Source organism: Paralichthys olivaceus, chromosome 9 (genome assembly GCF_024713975.1).
Source record: "Paralichthys olivaceus isolate ysfri-2021 chromosome 9, ASM2471397v2, whole genome shotgun sequence".
Classification (NCBI taxonomy): domain Eukaryota; kingdom Metazoa; phylum Chordata; class Actinopteri; order Pleuronectiformes; family Paralichthyidae; genus Paralichthys; species Paralichthys olivaceus.
The window spans coordinates 21,338,374-21,359,914 of NC_091101.1; the positions used below are offsets into that span (position 1 = coordinate 21,338,374).

The 21,541-nt window shown below is 42.3% G+C and overlaps 3 protein-coding genes across 8 annotated transcripts; all 3 read left to right on the plus strand.

Annotated features, from left to right (window-relative positions):
- Positions 1-344: 344 nt before the first annotated feature.
- On the plus strand, positions 345-11,650 carry maea (macrophage erythroblast attacher, E3 ubiquitin ligase). Of its 4 annotated transcripts, XM_069531702.1 has the most exons (11): positions 345-462; positions 1,261-1,460; positions 2,110-2,284; positions 5,939-6,121; positions 6,416-6,619; positions 6,800-6,922; positions 7,559-7,635; positions 7,812-7,920; positions 8,777-8,910; positions 9,487-9,682; positions 9,795-11,650. In XM_069531702.1, exons 3-11 carry the CDS (start codon positions 2,165-2,167, stop codon positions 9,888-9,890), a joined length of 1,242 nt encoding a protein of 413 aa, XP_069387803.1. In that variant the 5' UTR covers positions 345-462; positions 1,261-1,460; positions 2,110-2,164; the 3' UTR covers positions 9,891-11,650. The 4 variants fall into 4 exon arrangements, with proteins under 4 accessions (XP_069387803.1, XP_019935921.2, XP_019935930.1 ...); XM_020080362.2 differs by lacking the exon at positions 345-462 and having other exon boundaries at positions 1,252-1,478; XM_020080371.2 differs by lacking the exons at positions 345-462; positions 1,261-1,460; positions 2,110-2,284 and adding an exon at positions 2,791-3,350.
- Positions 11,651-12,369: 719 nt separating this feature from the next.
- On the plus strand, positions 12,370-16,953 carry LOC109625227 (heterogeneous nuclear ribonucleoprotein A0-like). 3 transcript variants are annotated; one of them, XM_069531705.1, is made up of 4 exons: positions 12,370-13,749; positions 15,089-15,194; positions 16,223-16,327; positions 16,853-16,953. In XM_069531705.1, the coding sequence occupies exon 1, from the start codon at positions 12,701-12,703 to the stop codon at positions 13,589-13,591; it is 891 nt and encodes a 296-aa protein (XP_069387806.1). In that variant the 5' UTR covers positions 12,370-12,700; the 3' UTR covers positions 13,592-13,749; positions 15,089-15,194; positions 16,223-16,327; positions 16,853-16,953. The 3 variants fall into 3 exon arrangements, with proteins under 3 accessions (XP_069387806.1, XP_019935939.1, XP_069387807.1); XM_020080380.2 differs by having other exon boundaries at positions 15,089-16,327; XM_069531706.1 differs by lacking the exon at positions 16,223-16,327.
- Positions 16,954-17,206: 253 nt separating this feature from the next.
- Positions 17,207-20,029, plus strand: LOC109627758 (heterogeneous nuclear ribonucleoprotein A0-like). Its single transcript, XM_020084529.2, has one exon. The coding sequence runs from the start codon at positions 18,504-18,506 to the stop codon at positions 19,404-19,406; it is 903 nt and encodes a 300-aa protein (XP_019940088.2). The 5' UTR covers positions 17,207-18,503; the 3' UTR covers positions 19,407-20,029.
- Positions 20,030-21,541: the final 1,512 nt, after the last annotated feature.

A 21,541-nucleotide genomic window follows, 5' to 3' on the forward strand; every position in this document is an offset into this window, starting at 1 on the left:
AGGCAGCTGCAACAAAGCGCGTTTGCACAACACAGAGATGCAAGAGACACGTGGATGTCTGCACACACACAGTCACAACATGTACTGCAGCAACACACACACGGCAGCAATCACACAAGCTGAAAAGACGTGCAGACGCAAGCACATAAACAGACATTGACTTGGATATATGGATACTGACAGAGCTGCAGAACAATGTGGACGCCGCTACAGAGAGAGTAGAGTAGACTAGCAATCTAATCTACCATAGCAGGAGACGAGCACTGCAGGCATGAGGTGTCTAACCCACGTGTAGGAGAGGAGGGAGGAGGAGGGAGGAGGAGGAGAGAGCAGGAAGGAGGAGCAGGTGGGTGGGAAAGACGAGTGGAAGGGTAGATGAGATATGAGGAAATGAGGGGGTTTAATGGAGAAGCAGAGTAGGAGGAGAAGGGTGAGGATGAAGAATCAATGATTTCACAAAAAGTAAGATGCTGAAAATTCACTGAATATTGTCTGTTGTCAATAAAATGTCATGGTTTAAGGTGTTAATATTGAAGATGGAGGTTAAAAGATAAAAAGGTGTCAGCTGGAATCTCAAGATGAGAAAATCATGGTGAGCCGTCTCTCTCTTCACTCTTCTTTGATGACATACTCTACTTTCTCAGTGTGTATTTTAGTGCTAAAACCAACGTTCCTATTTTTAATTATCAATAATGTGCTGTTGATTTAGAGTTTGGTTATAAAATAATATAAGAGAAAATTATTTTTAAAAATCAAAAGTTTCTAAATCTCAAATAGACGTCTTCAGATGTTGTGATCTGTCTAAATTAAGGACTCACTGATTTTCTAGATTCAAGAAATTGCTCCAACATTTAACAACCATCCTCCCGTCACAAAACACACACTGTGCACACACTGTGCACACACTGTACACACACTGTACACACACTGTACACACACTGTACACACACTGTACACACATAAACAAAAGTAAACAGTCACATGTTCACACAGTCACAAACAAACACCTTCTCACCATAAGTACACACACGCTTTCAGTTCCCCTGTTATTTGAGTTGGTGCAGTTATCTCTACTAACAGCAGCAGTGCTCACTTACACACACACACACACACACTCACACACTCACACACACACACACACACACACTCTCACACACACACACAGGAAGCACTCGATATGGGGCAAGAAATACATCACAAACCTTGCATCACCTTCCTCTCTCTCTCTGTGTGTGTCCACTGTTCCACTTTGTTCTAAAGCTGTGTGGGGGGTGCAGGGGTGTGTGGGACATGCAGCAGATAATGGGCCAATTGTAAGCGATTACAAATTGTGCCAGCCAATCAGCACGGCTCGGCCATGGGACAGGGGCCAATGGCAACATGTTCACCGCAGCAGGGGGCCGGGCGCTCCCACCCTCACAGGAGAAGAAATCCTGACCTGATCTGGAGCCAGTGTGTGTGTGAGTTCATCATTAGTGGTGAGAAAATATTGTTGTGTTATTTCTACCGTAGTTGTCAGGGATTTTATTTTAGGTAACTGTTTTGAACTTTTTACCAGACACATGAATGAACAGAATTCAAACTAATGATTGATTTTATTGTGTCCTCACCAACACCAGGATTTCAATATTCAGTACAAGTTTGATTTCCTGCATTATACACTGTAGTCTGCACTGATTTTTATTATGAAATGTTTGGATGTGGCTTGTTAGTCCTGGGCACCAAAGTATTTATCATAGAAACGTGGGCGCTCACACTGGTCCACATGGTTTATGAACTGAAATAAGTAACGCTGATAAATACATTAGGAGACAAGTGTGGATCAAAAGTCAAATTTTTTTTAATTGAACTACAGCTACAATGATTAGTCACAGTCGACCAACAGATAATCATTCATGTTATTTGTTTTGTTATTTGTCCTTAGACCAAAAAAAGATAAATGAAAACTCTTGAACATTTTAAAGACCATTTTTCAATTTGTTTTATCTTTTACCAACAGAATGATCAATCAATGAACCAATAAATGAAAATAAGAGTTAGTTTAGATTTTATATTGTTTCTCATCTTGAATCAAAACCATCTGTGTGAATCTCACCTCCGCTCTGGCAGTGCTGACACCGTCCCACCAGGTGGCGGTAGTGAGCGCTGAGGCCATTCTGAGTTGATGGAGAAAAAAAAAAAACACAAACAACCACAAGAGAACCACAAAACCAAGATGGCGGTGCAGGAGACAGCATCTCAGCTGTCCATGGCTCTCAAAGTCCAAGAATATCCCACCCTGAAGGTAAATACACCCCGGAGCTGTCGCACACCGACGGCCCGGCGAGCCCCGCGGCCCTGAAACACGCACTCTTGTCGGTGTGACTCGTTTAACGCTGATTTCTGGTTCATTTGTTACCGGGGGCATCGAACTGGACTGGGAGGCTAACGCTGGCTGGGCTAGCTCAGCCAGGTAGCAGAGTCCATTAAACTCCCCTGTTTGAAAAAGCGACATTAAATAATGAACAGTTCGACGGACACAGGTGTGGAAAGGCTGCTTAACCCGCGCGTGTGCTGCTTTAAAGGGACATTATCTGTGGAGCCGAGCGGGTCGAAGGCCTCACGAGATGTTAGCACAAGTTTCACCCTGTTGTTATTTTATTTTTTTAATTTTTGACGAGATGGTTTCTGCACCAGCGGTGATGGCACTTAACATATCAGGCTAAACCCCGAGGAGGAGGAGGAGGAGGAGGGAACGGTATTAGCTCTGAAGCTAACTGGAGCTAGGTACCCGGGGCTAGCTGGGCAGTTGAACCCAGAGAGATGCTAATGTCAGCGGGACAGTGACACAACACGAAACAACGTGGTTCGTCTCTCCTTCACCGGACACGGTGTCAGTGGAGCACCGTGCAGGCGTGATGCTCTCTCCCCCCCCCCCCCCCCCCCCCCCCCCCCCGCTAGCTAGCTAGCTAGCTTCTGAGTCTGCTGCCTGGCTGTGGCTTAAACCCCCTCGCTGTCCCATCTTTATTTATTTATTTTTGAAACCACACATGTGTGTATTTAAACTTGAATCTCCTGTTTCACCTGGAGAGTGTGAGGTGGGTGGGGGGTTGTCTGGGGGAGGGGTACCAGCCCGTGAAGCTACGAGCAGCAGCCCTGTGAGGAAGCGCAGTGTCATCAGATCGCTGCTGCCTGTGTGAGCTCTTTCAAAATGGCCAGCGAGAGAAATCAGGGGCTGCCGCCGCCGCACACACGCACTGTTCCTCCATTCCACACAACGGTGCTGCGACACTGCCTCTAGCAGACGAGCCGGAGCGAGTCCGGGCTGCTCCCTGCCTCCCAGCCGCCTCCAGGGGACCGAGAAACACGGCGTGAGTACCGGTGTATTGACAGCTTTTATGCAGTGGGGGGGAACCGGCGGTGTGGCGCTGCCACGATTCCTAAAACGTGGTTAGTGTTGCCGGTGGCTGGATGCTGCAGTGAGGATGGTGGTGGATGATGGGCACCATTTTAAGACAGGAGTGATGGGGTTGTAAACGGGATCCTGGAGCTGGGAGGGGAGCATGGTGCATACTGAGCAGAGTGACACACGAAGCTGCTGATGTGCAAAACACAGCATGTGTCTCACAGTATGTCCTCTGTGTTTTTGTTTTCCTGTCAGATAAGGTTGTACCTGTAACCCTGATGTTCATGTGTTGTCATTTAGCCGGTGGTTTGTTAGTGTCTAACCTGAAAGCTGCACACACAGGCCTCCTACAGTCTATCGATAGTTTATCACTATCAATATCTTTTTAAAGATATTGTGTCTGTATTTCAAGGTGAGTCCAAATCATCATCATTATCATCCAGACTTCCTTAAATTGACCCGAGAAGTGTCGCGATAATCATTAATGATTAATATGTGGGAGTGGGCTTGTTAGTGTCTCTTGCAATGAGTTCACTCACAACAAATCATGGAAGACAACCAGTCACACAGTGTCAGTCTGGCACCTTAATTACTGTCTGAAACGTGACTGAATTACATGTTCACTGTCAATCTGATCAAGGTTGTATGGAGAAGGACAGGTTATCATGGAGGATGTGGTATGGGTCAGGTAAGAACCCATGAAATTCTGGTGCCGATTGGGATCAAGGGGCTGATGCAGTAACTTTTTTTAAATGATCATTATTTAACAGTGAGGTAGAGCAGTTTTTTGTTTATTTTTATACACTTTCCTCAGTTTCCCAGGGAACAATACTTGGATCTTGATGCAAAAGAATTGATTGTGTCCAATTTGGTGTGACAAAGTGCCAAACAGGTCATTGGCCATAAAATGAATGATTCCTCTATCAGTCACATTCATTTCTGCTAGTGTTGCAGAAATCCCTGATCTTGCACTACATAACATAAAAATGATCCAGATCCCCACAGCTTTTAATGTCGGGGGACAAAGAGTCCTCTGTATCAGCAGAAAACCCTCTGAGAGGAGGTATCGGAGTCATATGGGTTGAAGTAGTACATATTCACCAGTTGATATATCTCTTGATGGTTATGTCACTGTACTGCCCAACCTTACAGAAATCACAGAGGTAATATGACTTTATCTACACCTTGCTGTAATGATCAGTATCTCTCTTGGCTCCTTTATTTTGTGACTCTCAATTAATCTGCTGATCTTTGGCCAAGTGTGTCACTAAAAATCAGTGTTTGCTGGTCAAACACTGACCAGTTAAATGCGTCTGTGGCAAACCATGGTCTTAATGTAGCCACCAGGAATAAGAAATGCTGGAGAGACCGATGTAAAGGCAACGTCTTATCCATCCTTCCTGTCTCTTACAGCGGCTGTGCACATTCCTGAGCAGAATAAGCCTGCTGTTTTCTGCCAGCAGAGCAGCGATGAATATTTACTAGTGCGTATGAAACTGTTCCATGGTACAATTAAATATCCGAATCACGGCATCCTATTCTGGGCTTTAATTCAGCAAAATTAAGCTGAATTCCCCAAATTCCAGCAAAGCAACAACATCCTGTGATGTTCCACTTCTCTGATGTTTCTCTCCCATCTTAGTGATCTGTGAAATTAACTTGGCCCCAACTTAAAAGAGAGAAAATATTCCCAATGGATCAAAGCTCGCCTCATTGTTTTATGCAGGGATCAAGAATGAACCACAACAGTGAATTGTGTTTTTATTATGCGCAGTGCTTAGTGTTAATAGAAGATGTATAAAGTATTCTTATTCTTGGTTGATCATTATTTAGACTTTTTGAATTTGTTGTGACGAATTATTATTATTATGAAAATAAAGATGACACAATTCTTAGTGGAAATCACCATCAAATTTGACCAGATTATATACTTGAGCCAAATATCAGTGTCTAACATCACTTTTCCCTGCTGCCTAACGGCCAGCAGATCTGAGCTTTACTGGCCCTTTGTGCATTTTGGTCCAGCAGCTAAAAACGAAAACAATGAGGTTGGAGATTACAACCAACTGAAAACCCTGTGCCTCACTCTCCCTTTTCAAGCTTAAAGGTGAATCTACGGTGGCGATTAGGTAACAAAACACAAAAGGCCCCTCTTTAGATATAAAGGGTTCATTGTAAGGTAACAAAACTTCACGATCCCTTATTTTAGGGGTGATACTTAATTATTAAGACATAATTATGTTGATTATATTTCATTTATGTTAATAGAGCTCACTTACATCAATGCTAACGTTTGACTGCCATATGAGATAATACCTTAATAGCAGTCATATTATATAATGAGCAGTTTTACAGTATTTCTGAACTTAAATTAGCCTTTAAAATCCACGCCTTTCAGAACAGTGACTATAAAGGATCGCTATCTATTGAATTTTAGTTTGCATGTGTTAAGATGACGCTTTGGAGAAATGCACCGATCTGCACGTTAGCGCTGTGCCGCTGCCAAACCTTCATACACCGAGGTAAAACTATCCAATGCTGTTGTCTTCACAGGTCCCCTACGAGACTCTGAACAAACGTTTCAGAGCAGCTCAGAAGAACATCGACCGGGAGACCAGTCACGTGACAATGGTGGTGGCGGAGCTGGAGAAGACCCTGAGCAGCTTCCCGGTTGTTGACTCTGTGGTGTCACTGCTGGATGGGGTGGTGGAGAAACTCAGCGCTCTGAAAAGGAAGGTGAGGGATACAGATGTAGACAAACAGGCAAGCCACAACACGTGCTCTTATAGATACAAACATACACAATGTCTGGTAAAATGTGCATACTAAAATGCAAAACAGAAAATAAATATATGTGATTTGGCGATCATCATAACTGTCCTTAAGCAATCATGGCTGTTTTTACCTTTGTGCTGAAATGTGCAGCAGATGTTTGTCACATAACATCATACTCCAGTTGGTGAAGAGACAAATGCACTGATCTCCCTGCATGTGATAAGTACAGTAAGAATAAGTGTGTGTGTCACATAGGCTGCAGAGTCCATCCAGGCAGAAGACGAGAGTGCCAAGCTGTGTAAGCGTCGCATCGAGCACTTGAAGGAGCACAGCAGCGACCAGCTGGCCTCAGTCAACCTGTGGAAGAAGAAACGCATGGATCGCATGATGGTGGAACATCTGCTGCGCTGCGGCTACTACAACACAGCTGTTAAACTGGCCAGACAGAGCGGTATAGAGGTGATTGACTGTATGTCTTATAAGTTAATACTAACTGACCCTGACTATCAGTTTTAGTTTATACAACATTATTGAGTGTGTGTGGGTGTGTGTCTGCTTTTTGAATTGAATTATCGGGTCACGAGTGTACTTTTGTTTTTAGTTTCCCCCTTTTACATGTTGACTTTTCTATATTTTTAGGATCTGGTGAACATTGAAATGTTCCTCACGGCTAAGGAGGTGGAGGAGTCTCTGGAGAGGCAGGAGACTGCCACCTGTCTAGCCTGGTGCCACGACAACAAGTCTCGCCTCCGTAAAATGAAGGTAGTTAATTTACAACAGTTAAAGTTTAGCCACTAGAATACTTATATGACAAATACTTAGATTTATATACTTTCTTACATTTGAACTTAACCGCAACATTGTAATGGATTAGAATCCCTTTACACTCAGGTGTTAATCCTGGGATTATCCCATTAAACCAGAACTACTAAGTAGTAGGGTTGTCTATTAGAAGAATTAGATCAGACCTGCAGGAATGCATGATAATCATCTCAGTTTACTGTAACTAGCAAAGTCAACATTGCTGAAAGAAAAAAATATTAGAAGCTTTCAAGATTGATCTGATGCTTTTTATTTCCTGCTGTGAGCATTTGTGAAAACTGAATTATTATGTCACAAGAGGATTAGGAATCTACCGCCAACCAAATGCTGCACTCTTTTTCAAGCTCTACAGCAGCAGGACTTTTTTTTTTTTTACCCTCTTTTAAAAAAAACATTTGTTCGATAAAGCATTGAAAGGCAGCTATGGAATCTTCCAGCACCACAGCAGTTACATAAAAGAGATCAGTTACATCCACGCTGCAGTACGTCCTCAGTTCAGAAAAAGCAAAAGATAAATTCTGAGGGTTCTGCAGCATTTCAGTACTTTAAATATCGTTTTGTTTCTTTTACCGACAGAGCTGTCTTGAGTTTAGTTTGAGAATCCAGGAGTTCATCGAGCTCATCAGACAAAACAAACGTATGGATGCAGTCAGGTACTGGACACAGAACCACAACACACACATACACACTGTATCATTTCAAACACAGCAACAGTTTGACCCTAATCCTTACATCAACTGTACCTTTTTTATGTTTAAAAAAATAATTAGCATTTGCAATCTTTTACCCGTTGATTGTGTTAATGTGTGTGTGTGTTTGTTTGTGCCAGACATGCTAGGAAACACTTCAGCCAAGCAGAGGGTGGACAGTTGGATGAGGTTCGGCAGGTGATGGGGATGCTGGCCTTCCCATCAGACACACACATCTCTCCATACAAGGTAACGACGGTTCAACCATTGCAAATGTGTAAGATTTTATTGGACACACATACCACCAAGAGGATTCTGTGCTAAACTTGTGGGTTTCTTAGATTCACACATGGAAATCTCGGTGTCATTATAAGAGCTGGCACAGAAACCACTGAAATGTTCTTCCAGCACTCTGTGTAATACAAAGCAGCTGTTAAAACACGATGGACAACATGACTTAGCAAACTGTGGATCAACAGATATTTATTTAATGGCATTAATTTTTGATGAGCGATAATAGACCACTTTTTAGAGATCAAGCAGAGGACGTGCTACAGCAACAGAGAAACCACTAGATGGCCTTGTGTCCTCTTGAAGAAAAATAAAAACCCTTCCCTCTTCTCCACTACTTCAGACCGGTCCATAGGAATCTGTTTTTAACTGGTTAATCTTTTGGAGCAGTTCAAAGTCTTCTGAGAAATAAAGTTTGACAATGGCATCTTTACAAAAGTTATATATCTCACATTTATAAAATAATATTTTCCTTTTTATTGTCATTTATCTCTGTAAAATGTTTATAGTGGAAACACTGGAGTGGGCTACATCTCATTTCCCTCATTTCATTGTTTTTTGCTCTATGATCAAAGTAAAGATGCAATTAAGTTGAACTCCTGCAGTATGTTTACTTTTCAAGTCTGTGTAATCCAAAAGTTTTGCAATCAAAACATAATTTGTGTAAAAACATAAATAGCTTTTGCATGTGTCTGTCCTGTTTTTCAGTTTAATTTGTAGGGAGTTTAGTTGCTTATGTAACACTGGTCTGCACCTCACAACTGGTAATTACTGGGTTACTGTTGGTGTCAAAGTCTTTTTTCTGTTGCTTCAGGATCTTTTGGATCCAGCCCGCTGGAAGATGCTGATCCAGCAGTTCCGATATGACAACTACAGACTGCACCAGCTTGGAAACAACTCTGTGTTCACTATAACCCTACAGGCTGGGCTGTCTGCCATTAAGACACCGTATCCTTCCATACTCTGTTTCCAATATTTCAGGATGACACAGTGATGCAGGTCGTACTTGAGTCAGGGGTCCTATCAGTGTCGGTGAGTCATGTCAGCTGACTCTCTATCACAAACCCCTCTTGACCGGGGTTGGACATGTGTTTGATGCTGCCTGGCATTGGTGAATATAGTGTTGTTGCCAAAAAAAAGAAATTAAACAAATTATAGTGATGTTGAGAGACAGGGAGGAATTGTGAATCAAGCCAGGGAGAGGGAGGTGAAACCTAACTTTAACCTGTTGAGTGTAATTCAGTAAAATCAGTGAAGGGTTATTAAGCTACACTGCAAACTGGGATTGATGCTGGCAAGGTGACAGCCATGTCGTGACTGGATCCAATAGGTTTAACACACATGGAGCAGACCTGCATGTGATTTCTTCTATAATGAATGAAAATGAAAACAGACATGGGATTTAAAATAAGTTCTGCCAAATAGGTTCCATTGCACATTCTAACTTTCTTTGCTCTTTCTCTTGCTGTGAGACCTGCGATAAATTCATAAAGTTTTGGTCCCTAACCTCATTGCCCATTCCAGTCAGTGCTACAAGGAGGATGGTACCTCAAAGAACCCAGACTGCCCTGTGTGCAGTAAATCTCTAAACAAGTTGGCCCAGCCCTTACCCATGGCCCATTGTGCCAACTCTAGACTAGTTTGCAAGATCTCTGGAGAGGTCATGAATGAAAACAACCCTCCGATGATGCTTCCTAATGGATATGTGTACGGCTACAATGTGAGTATACCACAAGATGAACACACAGTCCCTGTGTACAGCTTTTAAAATTAAGAAAACCTCAGATAGTTTTCTCCTTAATTCATCATCCTCTCTTTATTGTCTCTTCCAGTCCCTTCTGTCCATCCGCCAAGATGACAAAGTGGTGTGTCCCAGAACCAAAGAAGTCTTCAACTTCTCTCAGGCTGAGAAGGTCTACATCATGTGATCACTCAGATAAACCCCGTCTGAACGTCGACGTGATTGAAAACGGTCATCCATCACCTGTGACCTGCCACTCGTGGAGCTGTGATCTAGTGCCCTACCACCCTCCCCCACACAGACACGCAAAATACCCTACAAACCCCTCCCCCCCAAATTACATGATTGATTCCTTTTCACCTACTCCCCCCAATTCTATCACACAGAAACTGGGCTCGACTCCTTTCAGACTGTTTTAGCTGTGGCTACAAGTCGTTCGATCTGATTCATTCAAGCACATGGACTATTAACATCGTCATTATCTTACAAGCCCTCACTCTCAAGATTAAAGACGAGAGAAAGGACTGAGGGGTTGAAAACGACTAGATAGATGTTTGATTTTACTACAACAAATAAAATCTTGTTGAGGTTACTTTGCCTTTTTTCCTTTTACTAGTCGTGTTCATTTGTTACTTAAATAACGTGGCAGGACTGTGTTGACTCACAACATTAAGCAGACTAACACGAGAGTTGGGCTTTTCTTTTAAAGACAAACATGGCTGCCTGGTCTCATAGTAGCATCTTATTATGTGATGCATGCTGTTGTCTTTTAGCCGTGTGCTGTTTGATGGATTGTTGAGGGCATATATTAATTGCCTCCTTAAAACTGCCTACTAACCTTTTTGCATTTCACCCACCTTGGCTGTGAAACTGGAGTCTGATTGGGCTGCTCCTTTTCAAATGTAAATATTAGATAGAAACTGGTCGTCCTCATGTGTAAATTCTGGAGTGTTTTCTGGGGACAAGTGATGATGACGAAGATTAACCTCCTGCAAAGATTGTTGTGCGACCTGAACAAGTCTTTTTTCTTGGCTGTTGACCTGACATGAACTGCAGTATCCTCAAGTTAACTGGTTGTCCAGTGTGACGCACCGATGCAGAGGAAGCTGTTGCATCAACTGTGGTGAATTTACCACCTTAATGAAAATTACACTATATTCAAACAAGATAACCAACTTTGTTTGGATAAACAAAATTGTCTTCCTTTTTGTGTTGTTCAATTTCAGCTCAACTCAGCTTCATTTTCTTCAGCTAAAAGACTGGAAATTTACATAAAACTAACTTAAGTAAATTTGACTTTACTTGATTTTTTAATTTCACATATTTTAAATTCTATTACTATATTTTCCAACAATGAAAAAGATAACAAAGGACTGTGCAGATAGTTTTTGCGTCTGCATGTGTTAAAGCTGCTTGTGGTACCAACACTACAGGGTCTACTCGGCCAAATTCATCAGTAGTTTCTTTCTGTCGCGCACAATCTTTTCTTTATGTTGAACCATCCTGCTTTTCTTGCAGTTCGAGAAGTAAAACTTTGCTTTGACTATTGTAAAAACATTACCTGACCTTTGACTTTTTCTAGACGATGGACTGCAAATGGGAACAGCACATGATGTACACAAACCTGGAATGTGGATTAGTAGGACATTAAAGTTGACTTCAGTGTCAGCTAACGCACAACTAACTCTTACATGGTAAAAATGTAACAACACCCATTCAAAACAATCCAAAAATGCAGTTTTATGTTGAACATGGTCGGTCTTGTGGTAAGTAATTTCTTCCATTTGTTGTTTATTGACAAACCAAAAGATGCCTCATTTGTGTCCCATTAATGGTTTGGAACTGTATCTGTAAAGCCACAGACTGTCCTGTGTGTTTGTGTTGGTAGAATAGATAAAGGGATTGTTTCATAGCAATATGCCTCATAAAGATTTCAGTGAACTTTGATTTCAGTGTTTCTTTATTTGCAATGTCTGCTCTATGGGCTCTAAACCCAGAATTAACATAAGCGGGGGTTGGTGTGACGAGTTAAACTGTTCGCTGCAGCTCCTATCACATGGAAACGAAAAGTGTTGTGTCACCTGAAACTATCTGAATATCAATGGTCGGAGGAAGCTGCCTGGCATCTTGTTTTTTTGGGGGGGAGGTGTAACAGAGAAAAACAAAAGTATACATGTAGATCTAAACTGAACGGTGATGGTTCACGGTGATACATGAGTAAACTGCTAGTAGGAACAGTTGCAAGATTTGTCAGTACAAATATATTAATCCTGTGATTTTTTTCCAAAGCCAGGATTTGTAAACATAAATCACAGAGGTCACTGCCACAAACAAGGTTTTAGATTTCGGTGAACTAATCATTTTCTAATCTCATAAAACTGATTATTTGGTGAAAAAATATCACTACAGAGTTCCACAGCCACACGAGTTACACAAATTACAGTTACATATTAAGTATAAAACGATAATTGTAATATATCAATCAATTAAATGGTTATCAGTTCACAGCTGTATTATTCTTGCAGTGTCATATTTCCTTGTGTGAATGAAAGATCTCATTTCAGACAGTCATGTTGAATTTGGTTTTTTTTTTAAACGCCAAACAGTAAGATAAACAACGTGTATGAGCCAAGTTTGAGATACAAGCACTGGATCTGCTTTTAACATTTATTAACATGAGTCACCGTTTTTATTAAATGATTTGTTCAAGGGATGATATCATGGTTACTTGTATTTTTCATTTCTTACTTGTTTATGGTGTTTTTAATATATACATATCCGTAAACAACTCTGTGTATATAACTTTATACTGTTTATATTTATTTTTATATATATAGAGAGAGAGAGAGAGAGATTTTAATGAGCTCGTAGCGGACCGGAAGAGGAGGCGCCGCTCTCCGGTATAAATACAGCTGCGCTCGCCTTCCTCCGCCACCATTTTGAGATAATCTAACGACTCCGTCACTTCAGCCTGTGTCTCGGTTCCTTTGTCTGAAAATGAGCGACCAGCTTTGTAAACTATTCGTCGGCGGACTGAACGTGGACACCGACAGCGATGGCCTGCGCAAGCACTTCGAGCAGTACGGCACCATGACCGACTGCGTGGTGGTGGTGAACAAGCAGCTGCAGAGGTCGCGCTGCTTCGGCTTTGTGACCTACTCCACACCGGAGGAGGCCGACAACGCCATGGGGGCTAGGCCGCACACCGTCGACGGCAACTCGGTCGAGGTGAAGCGGGCCGTGGCGAGGGAGGACGCCAACAAACCGGAGGCCCTCGCTAAGGTGAAGAAGATATTCGTCGGTGGTCTGAAAGACGAGATCGAGGAAGAGCACCTGATGGACCATTTCAGCCAGTACGGTGAGATCGAGAAGGCCGAAGTCATCTCCGACAAGGAGACCGGGAAGAAGAGAGGCTTCGGCTTCGTGTACTTCAACGATCACGATGCGGCCGACAAGGCTGTCGTGGTGAAGTTTCACTCCATCAATGGCGTCAAAGTCGAGGTGAAGAAAGCCCTGACCAAGCAGGAGATGCAGGCATCCGGCAGAGGCGGCATGGGTATGAGCCGGGGCAGAGGCATGAGGGGAAATCAAAATGGCTACGGCAACAGGGAGTACGGCGGAAACTACAACTACGGAAATGGCGGAGGCTACAATGGCGGCGGTGGCGGCTACGGGGGATACGGCGGATATGGTGGCGGCTATGGAGAGCAGGGGAGTGGTTACGGTGGTGGAAACGGCTACAACGAGTTTGGGAGCGGTTACGGCCAGCACTCCTCCGGCTACGGCCCCATGAAAGGGCCCTTCGGCGGCCAAAGGAGCGCGGCTCCCTACACCAGAGGCGGCGGCGGCGGTGGCTACCAGAGGGGGGGCTATGGCGGCGGCTACTGAACGAGACTGCACAATGGAAACCCGACCACCCATCCCCCGCCTCAAGCGACCTCCAGCCTAAACTCAAATTCAGTTACGGGGCGTCTGTCGTGAAACCCAACCATGGCAGAGATATGGACACAGAGACCCCCTCTAATCATAACGAAGACCCCAAACAGGTAGGAAGGTCACTTCCCAGAAAGCCTGATAATACCGAGCAGCTGTTTGCCGTTCTACTAGGACACATAAACAAGAATAAAACACACAATGATCCCTTTTATGGACCCACACAGACGCCAGTGTGGTTGTCGATTAGATCATTAATTTTTTTATTTGCGTTCACTCGTTGTTTTTTGAAAAGCTTTTCAATGTAGGATTGTTTTTTGCTGACATTTTTAAAAGCAATTTAGATTATACTTTGTTTCCTGGAGTAAACTAGTGTCATTTCAATGTATGAGGATGAGAAAGCATGTTATGTGGATTTTGGATTTCATAGCTGTGTTATTCTGATAAAACACCGATTTGTATGATTATTTACTTTGGGTCATTCAGGCGGGAACGTGATACTGCAGGATCCAGTTTCCTTGTTTCCTTTCCCTTATATTGTATTCAAACTCCTCACGCATAGTACTAGTTTCAACTTAAGTATTGTTCATTTTTCCATTTACCTGTAGCAATATCTAATGTATATTGTATACTTTCATGTCTTGAGATCGAATCTACTGTTAAAACACTTTGGTATGCTTATGTATGTTCATTTTAAATAAAACGTTATACCACTTAGCTTAGTTATTTTACTTATTTAACCAGGCTTCCTCAAGTTCATCCACAGGTTTTATAAGTGACATCTTCTAGTTCTGACCCACAGTTTATTCCCTTACTCTCAGGTGGGTAAAATGAATGGTTGTAGTCTACCCACAGCCAATGCATGTAGGCTTTGTAGGGTTTGACCTTTGCTAATATATATTCCTTCTTTATATTTCTCATTTTTAACATATTTTAATACATATCTTTATGTCGACATGAGGGCTCTGATATTTATCTTTGATTATTCCTACATTTAGGTGTTCTTACTCCTTATTCCAGTAGGCTATCCCAGCCAAAATAGCCGTAGCAGTTTGTTTGTAGGCTACATCAAGACCCTGTTGATTACCTGGGGTCGATTGTGATAGGAGTCTGAAATATCTCTTTAGGATATCCACATCCAGCAAACTAGGTATGTAAATCAACCTGTCTTCACTCTGTGTTGGTCAACCATGTTTGGAATATCTTTGACATGGTGCACCAGTGCACCATTTATTAAAGACAACTTAACACAGCTCAATGCGCCTTTTTATATGTAGCTAATCTTAAATTAAGGGGGGGTTACTTAATTTGGTCTTTTATGAAATTGGGTGGAAGGAGACCCAAATTTTGTTCCACCATTAAATGAAATAATGGAGCGAGTAAGTTGGTGTCTCCTCCAGAAAACTGTGCTCTGTTCAGTTTCTCACTTTGTCTCTCTCCCATCTCCCTCAGGTTGCTTTGGTAACCTGGGTACGAGGACATCACCCCTGAAAACGATGGGGTGTGTGTCTCCATGCTGGCGGGGGGACCGAGAGTGGTTGTGTCTTCTCCCCCTCAGGTGAAGTCAATTTCACAACGGATTCCACTGTGTGGTCAAAATGAATTTGGATGCATAACACAGGGGTTTTGACCCAAGAGGGTTTGATTGAAGATTAGGGGGTTGTCATCAGGGAAGTGAACGTACTGCCTGACTACTGACTTTTTATCAAATGAAGCATTATTACTTGATGTGGCCTTTCATTGCAGGTTAAGGTGATGTGGACATTAGTGGATTCCCTTTTAGGATGTTTTTTTTTTATTTTACTTAAACTGACCTGAAGAGGTATTGCTCCAAGACATATGAGAAAATAATCAAAATTTGTCTATCAACAAAAGCTACAAGTATAACCTGCATTCCCAAAGAGTAATGGGTTATTTGAAGATACATTGCATATTATGTAAGTATTAAAATGATTGTCCTCAGGTGAGATACTCGCTCAACCTAACTTATCAAAGTACAATAAATTATGTTGTACTACATAGTGTAATAATCCCATAGACGTTAATAGTATATTTTTACTGCGTTTCTTTAAGGAAAAGCAGAAATATAGTTGAATGGCTTGATTGGTCTTTATATCAGTTAAAAAGGAAAATCTACCTTCAGACAATGATGGAAACTCGACACCTTGGTACACACATGTATGTTCACATTGAATAAAAGTTATACAAAATTTATCCGACTTCCAAGTTTATTCAGGTATTGTAAATTTAATGTTATTAGTTGCATTGTTCCCATGTTTTCTTATCATATGCATACAACTTTAATTATGATCAATAAGTGTGTTTAAAGCTTCAGTGTGAAAGATTTAGGTGAAAGGAATTTTTTGGCAGAAATTGAATATAAAATAATCCTAGTGATGTTTCCACTGGTGCGTTTCATCTAAATTGTATTAATTGTGGTTTTCTCAACCATAAAATTGGCCCTTTATATTTACATGGAGGGGGGGGTCCTCTCTGTGGAGGCCACCATGTTTTTTACCGTCATCCAAACTTGACAAACTAAAACTTTTTGTAAGTTCACCACAGGTTCTCTATCATGTTGTGCAGGGGGTGAGATGAGGAGTATTCAGCTGCAACATGAAACTTGACACATCATTCTACACACTGAATCTTTAACCTAAAATGCTCCTACCAGGAAACTGAATTATGCAGGTATGTCACCATGTGTCCCAGTGATGGTACACAGAAGGCTCATAGCTATACCAGTTTTCAGACACCAATTGGTCTGAGACTCGCACATTTGGGCTAATATCAAAGTCAGTTTCTGTCATTGTCACATTCTGCAGACCAAAATTTTGTTGTTCATGGCGCTGTCATGTTTAATCAGTTTTGCTTTATTGTAAAAATGTAAAGATTGCTGCAAATTGTGCATCTGCTATATATGCATCCTGATGCTAACATAAGCACAGAAATGTTATTTGAGCTAATTACAAAAAATCTGGCTATTTGCATTATCATTTGTACATGCTGTCTGAGCTGTAATGGTACAAGCGAAACAAACTCATACAGTAAATGAATCTCTAAAATCTGAGGAAAGAGTATCTCTTAAACTAAATCCTGTCTGATGTACATGGCTTGTGAGACACAACTTGTTCAAATGTGTCTGAAGTACTGTTTGAGTGATACTTGACGTGGTGAGCGGAGTGTAAATTTTACTTTGTGTTTTATCTTTTATAGGTCAATGATGCCCCATCATTTCTTAGGACAAGAAACCTCTGTTAAGATGGTTTGGCTTTTGATGATTTCAAAATAAATCTCTATATATTTTTATACCAACAGACTTGCTGTATTACTTTTTTATATTGAGCATGGTTTGGTTGAACGTCTCTGCCGGGGATGCCTGTTACATAGGGTCACTGAATATCTTCATGTTCAAGCTGGTGAGGCCAAAGACCCCAAATTGGATGATCTATACCAGAGTTTGAAATCATTCTCTTTCTGGAATACATTTTTGTGAATTTGCAGTACTGCAATGTTTTCAATTTTTGTGCTGGTATTGGTGTGAGACTTGGATGGACTAGTAATGTCATGATCTGAGCCTCTTGACTGGACACCAAGTAAAGTGTGTGATTCTATTTGGAGCCTGGTTTCTATATCTCAGTAGGTGGCAGTTAAAATGTGCCTCTCCTAGTTTCCCTATGAATAGAAGTTATGCTTTACAGTCAATTACGTTCTCAAACATGTAAAAATAAGGATTTTATTTTAAGAAACAAAGTTGGGGACCTGGTGTAACAGTACGACGGGTTCTGTAAGCCGATACTGCAGCATTCCTGTAGACAAGAACGTACAGTGATTAATCACAGCAAGTAATGGCTTAAAACATGGGCGTGTTGCAACGTGCTTGTGTGAGGTTGATTCTTTGGAAATCAATTGAAGAAGCGACCTGAAGAGTTTTTCCCCCTTGCATTAGCCTGGAGGAGGAGAGCAAAAACTGAAGCTGTAAGATCAAGACCAAACTGCATTTTCACAGATATGAGATCTTTAACACTGTCCACACGTTTAACATGATAGTCTATGAATGTGTTTTACGGAGTCAGGAACATTCTAGAAGTGAGTGAGTCACTCCATTCACCCTGATTGCGAAACTATTTTACAAGACGTTTGAGTGAGGGTGCATCTTTTCTTCTTTTTGTCAGACCGGTGTGAACATTTCTCTCTTAAAGTAAATAACGAATGTCGTGTCGATAGTTGAAGTTTTGTTTGAGTCCGACAATTGGTATTCAGTTAATAAATGAGTTTCCATTTTAAGCCTGTGTCAGGTGATGCCACATTGAGGTTGGCTGATTTACAGTGTGGACACTTGAGTACTTAATGTTTCTGTTTACGTCTATTTTCAAACTATGGCTTGAGTTGTTATCCTGCTCAGACATACTTCAGATTTCTGATATATTTAAAGAACAGAAGGCCTTTACATTTTACGGGGACATAGCTTCACCTTGTTTGCTCTTTATATTGTCATGTGGTATTACTGCAGCCAAGCTTGTGCTGAAACTATATTAACTATTTGTACCTCAATGAATTGCTTTTATACTTTGTATTAAATACCACAGAAGTGTAGTAGTGATTTTTTTTTTTTTTTTTATATGGGGATTACACTGTTTGAAAAACACCGCTTCGAGAGAAGATAGTCAAGATTTCGGACGGGACGTGAAGGCGCCAGCAACGAAAACCGCTCTTCGGCCAATCAGGGTGGAGAGCGTTTTCAAGCCGACCAATCGGTGACTGCCACGTCTTACGGCGACGAGCAAGTGGAGCGGAACGCCCGAACGCGTCTCATTGAAGAAGAAGAGCGACGCTCCGAGGCTTCCATCCCACAAGACTTTCAGTCATGGCGACCACATTCTGCAAGCTGTTTGTCGGAGGACTGAATGTGGAGACCACCGTCGATGGCCTCCGCGGTCATTTCGAGCAGTTCGGCGCGCTCAGCGACTGCGTGGTGGTAATGAACCCGCAGCTCGGGCGGTCTCGCTGCTTCGGCTTCATCACCTTCTCGACACCGGAGGAGGCCGACACAGCAATGGCGGCTAAGCCACATGTTGTCGATGGCAACAACGTGGAACTGAAAAGGGCCATAGCACGAGAGGACGCCAACAAGCCGGACGTCCTCGCCAACGTCAAGAAGGTGTTCGTCGGCGGCGTGAAGGACCACGTCGAGTCGGACCACCTGGTCGACTACTTCTCCAAGTTCGGTGTGGTGGAGAAGGCCGAGATCATCTCTGACAAGCAGACCGGCAGGAAGAGGGGCTTCGGCTTTGTCTACTTCGAAGACACCGACTCCGCCACGAAAGCGGTGCTCACCAAATACCACAACATCGACGGGAACCAGGTGGAGGTGAAGAAGGCTCTGACCAAGCAGGAGATGTCCACCGGCGGCGGCGGCAGAGGAGGCAGGGGCCGGGGGAGAGGGATGCCGAGCTTCGGCGGAAGAGGAGGAGGAGGCGGCGGCTACAGGGGAGGCTACGGCGGCGGCGGCGGTGGTTACGGAGGCGGGTACGGGTACGGTGGGGGTTACAACGGCGGCGGAGGAGGTTACGGTGGAGGCTACGGGGGCTACGAAGAATACGACGACCAGGGAGGCGACTACAACAATGGTGACTTTGGGGCGGGCTACGGACAGCAGCACTCCAACTATGGTGCAATGAAGGCGGACAACTATTCCTACAGGAGCGGGGCTCCTTACAACAGAGGCGGTGGCTACGGCAGAGGTGGCGGGTTCGGCGGCTATCAGTGACACCCTCCATGTCTGAGATGCTCATGGGGAAAAAATCTGAACTTGAATCTACACACGGACACAGTACACAAGCCCAGGTGGAGGGGGGTGAGGGGTCTGTGTTGTTCTGTATTGCCCATCACCCACCATGAATGAATGAATGAGACTGTCTTGGCCCCCCCACCCTCCTCCAGGACCCCCACACGTCCTCTTATTCCACACGTGGACTTTACTACTAAGAATTGTGAATTATTGAATTGTACTTATGTTTTTTTTTGGGGGGGGGGTGGGTTGTTTTGAATTTGTAATCAATGTCAGTAACTGCTTCTGGACTCAGATGTGAGTTTGTTTGTCTTGCAGACATGTGTTACTGTTGATTCATGAACTCAGGGTTTTAGGTGAAGTTGGTGGCAGTGTCCGGCATCGTGGGACTCAACTGAGTTTCTTGATCTTAAAAACACTTCTCGTGACAAAGTCTTTTTTTCGTACTGTTCTGTTGATTGTAGATTGACCTTTATCCACCTATCCCGTCCCATAAGGCGTCCAGGCTTTTGTTTAAATTAAAACTGTTTGAAATCCATGTGTTCAGTTCACCCCATATATTGTATTCTGCTTTTATTAAAGTTTTTAATGTTTTGAAAATCCATCTTATCTCGCAGTTTTAATTTAAGTCACGAGTGACCTTTACCAGGAAGCAATCATTGCGGTTTGAGCCCCCACCAGGGGGGGCTGTTGTCTGAAAAAAAAATGGTGCCTCATGTTCATCGGCCATTTTACACATAAGAATCAGGAAGCTGATTGTGTTTCACCAAAATTAGTAATGTAATGCTTATAATTTCAGATGCAGCCTTTAATAAAATAACATAAACTCAGCCTCAAGGATTGAAATGTTTCCCATGTAGGCGCACGGTGAAATGTGATTAATCTTAATACTGACTTTAATGTTTTTACTTGCTAAACGACACGGGTTGGTATTGACATTATATGAACATTTTATTTGTTATTGATGGATTGGGTTTCTTTATTAGGTGTTGAGTTGCATTTTGTAACTAGCCTTCAGTTGTGGTGAGGATTTTCAGTTTAGCCGTGACAGCAGGTATTTCCAGAATAACCGGTTGAGTTTAATCTCCTGTTATAGCATGTGAATGTCTTGCTGGTACCTCATGGTTACAGAGTAGGTGTGGAATTGTGGCCTGATTATTTGATTTCAAAACTCTTAGAATGTGAATACACTGACAAGCAATGAGTACTGGACAGGGAGAAATACTCAGAGCACATGCCTTCCTCAAGTCCCAGCCATTTCCTTATGAAACCACATTTAAATTCATTAGATCTAGGTTTTTATGTGAATCTGCACCAAAATGCAAACATGCGTAGTCCCAGAAACATGTTGCTAAGTTTTTACTTCAAGTTCCATTAAACGTTCCTGGATTTGCCCCCTCCCAGACTCTCTATCGTATGGGTTTGTTCCACTGAGCTTCATGGTAATCTGTGCAGTAGAATTTGCATAACCCTGCAGACAAACCTAGACGAAACCATAACCACCAAAAACAAAAACATAGGTTTATATTCCTACATACTTTATTTGGGTAAGTTATGGGTGTGATGGCCTCATTTTGAATCACACTGCCGCATGTTACATTCTAAGAACAGGGTTTACTTTAAACCTTCATGGCAAGGAAATAACCTTTTAAGAGCAAAATAATTAAATGTGCTGCACATTAGACATAAAAAGTGACTAAGACAACATACTGTATAAAAGACATGTCAATATGAAATGACAATTAGGACTTGTAACAGTAAAATATAATAAAGGGGAGCACAGTTCTCCGGGAGTTTGTTGCTGATATGCTTGAAACTGAATGCAGCTTCTCCCTGTTTGTTTTTGACTCTGTTAACATGTCCCACATCTGAGAAGTATTAACAGTTTCACCCTAAAAAATCAGGTTGTAAAGTGATGATATTGTCCGCTTGGGGAAAGAAACGTGAATCAAGCACCAGTGTAACTTGATATTAATCGATATTGAAAAATGTTGATTATTCTGTGGATTTACCTTCTCCTGTTTGGGTTAGGGGTTGAAAGCAGAGGTCGTTATTAAAATTCATTAAAAACACAGGACACAAAGTTGATAAGACAAAGTTCAATTTGATAGGGT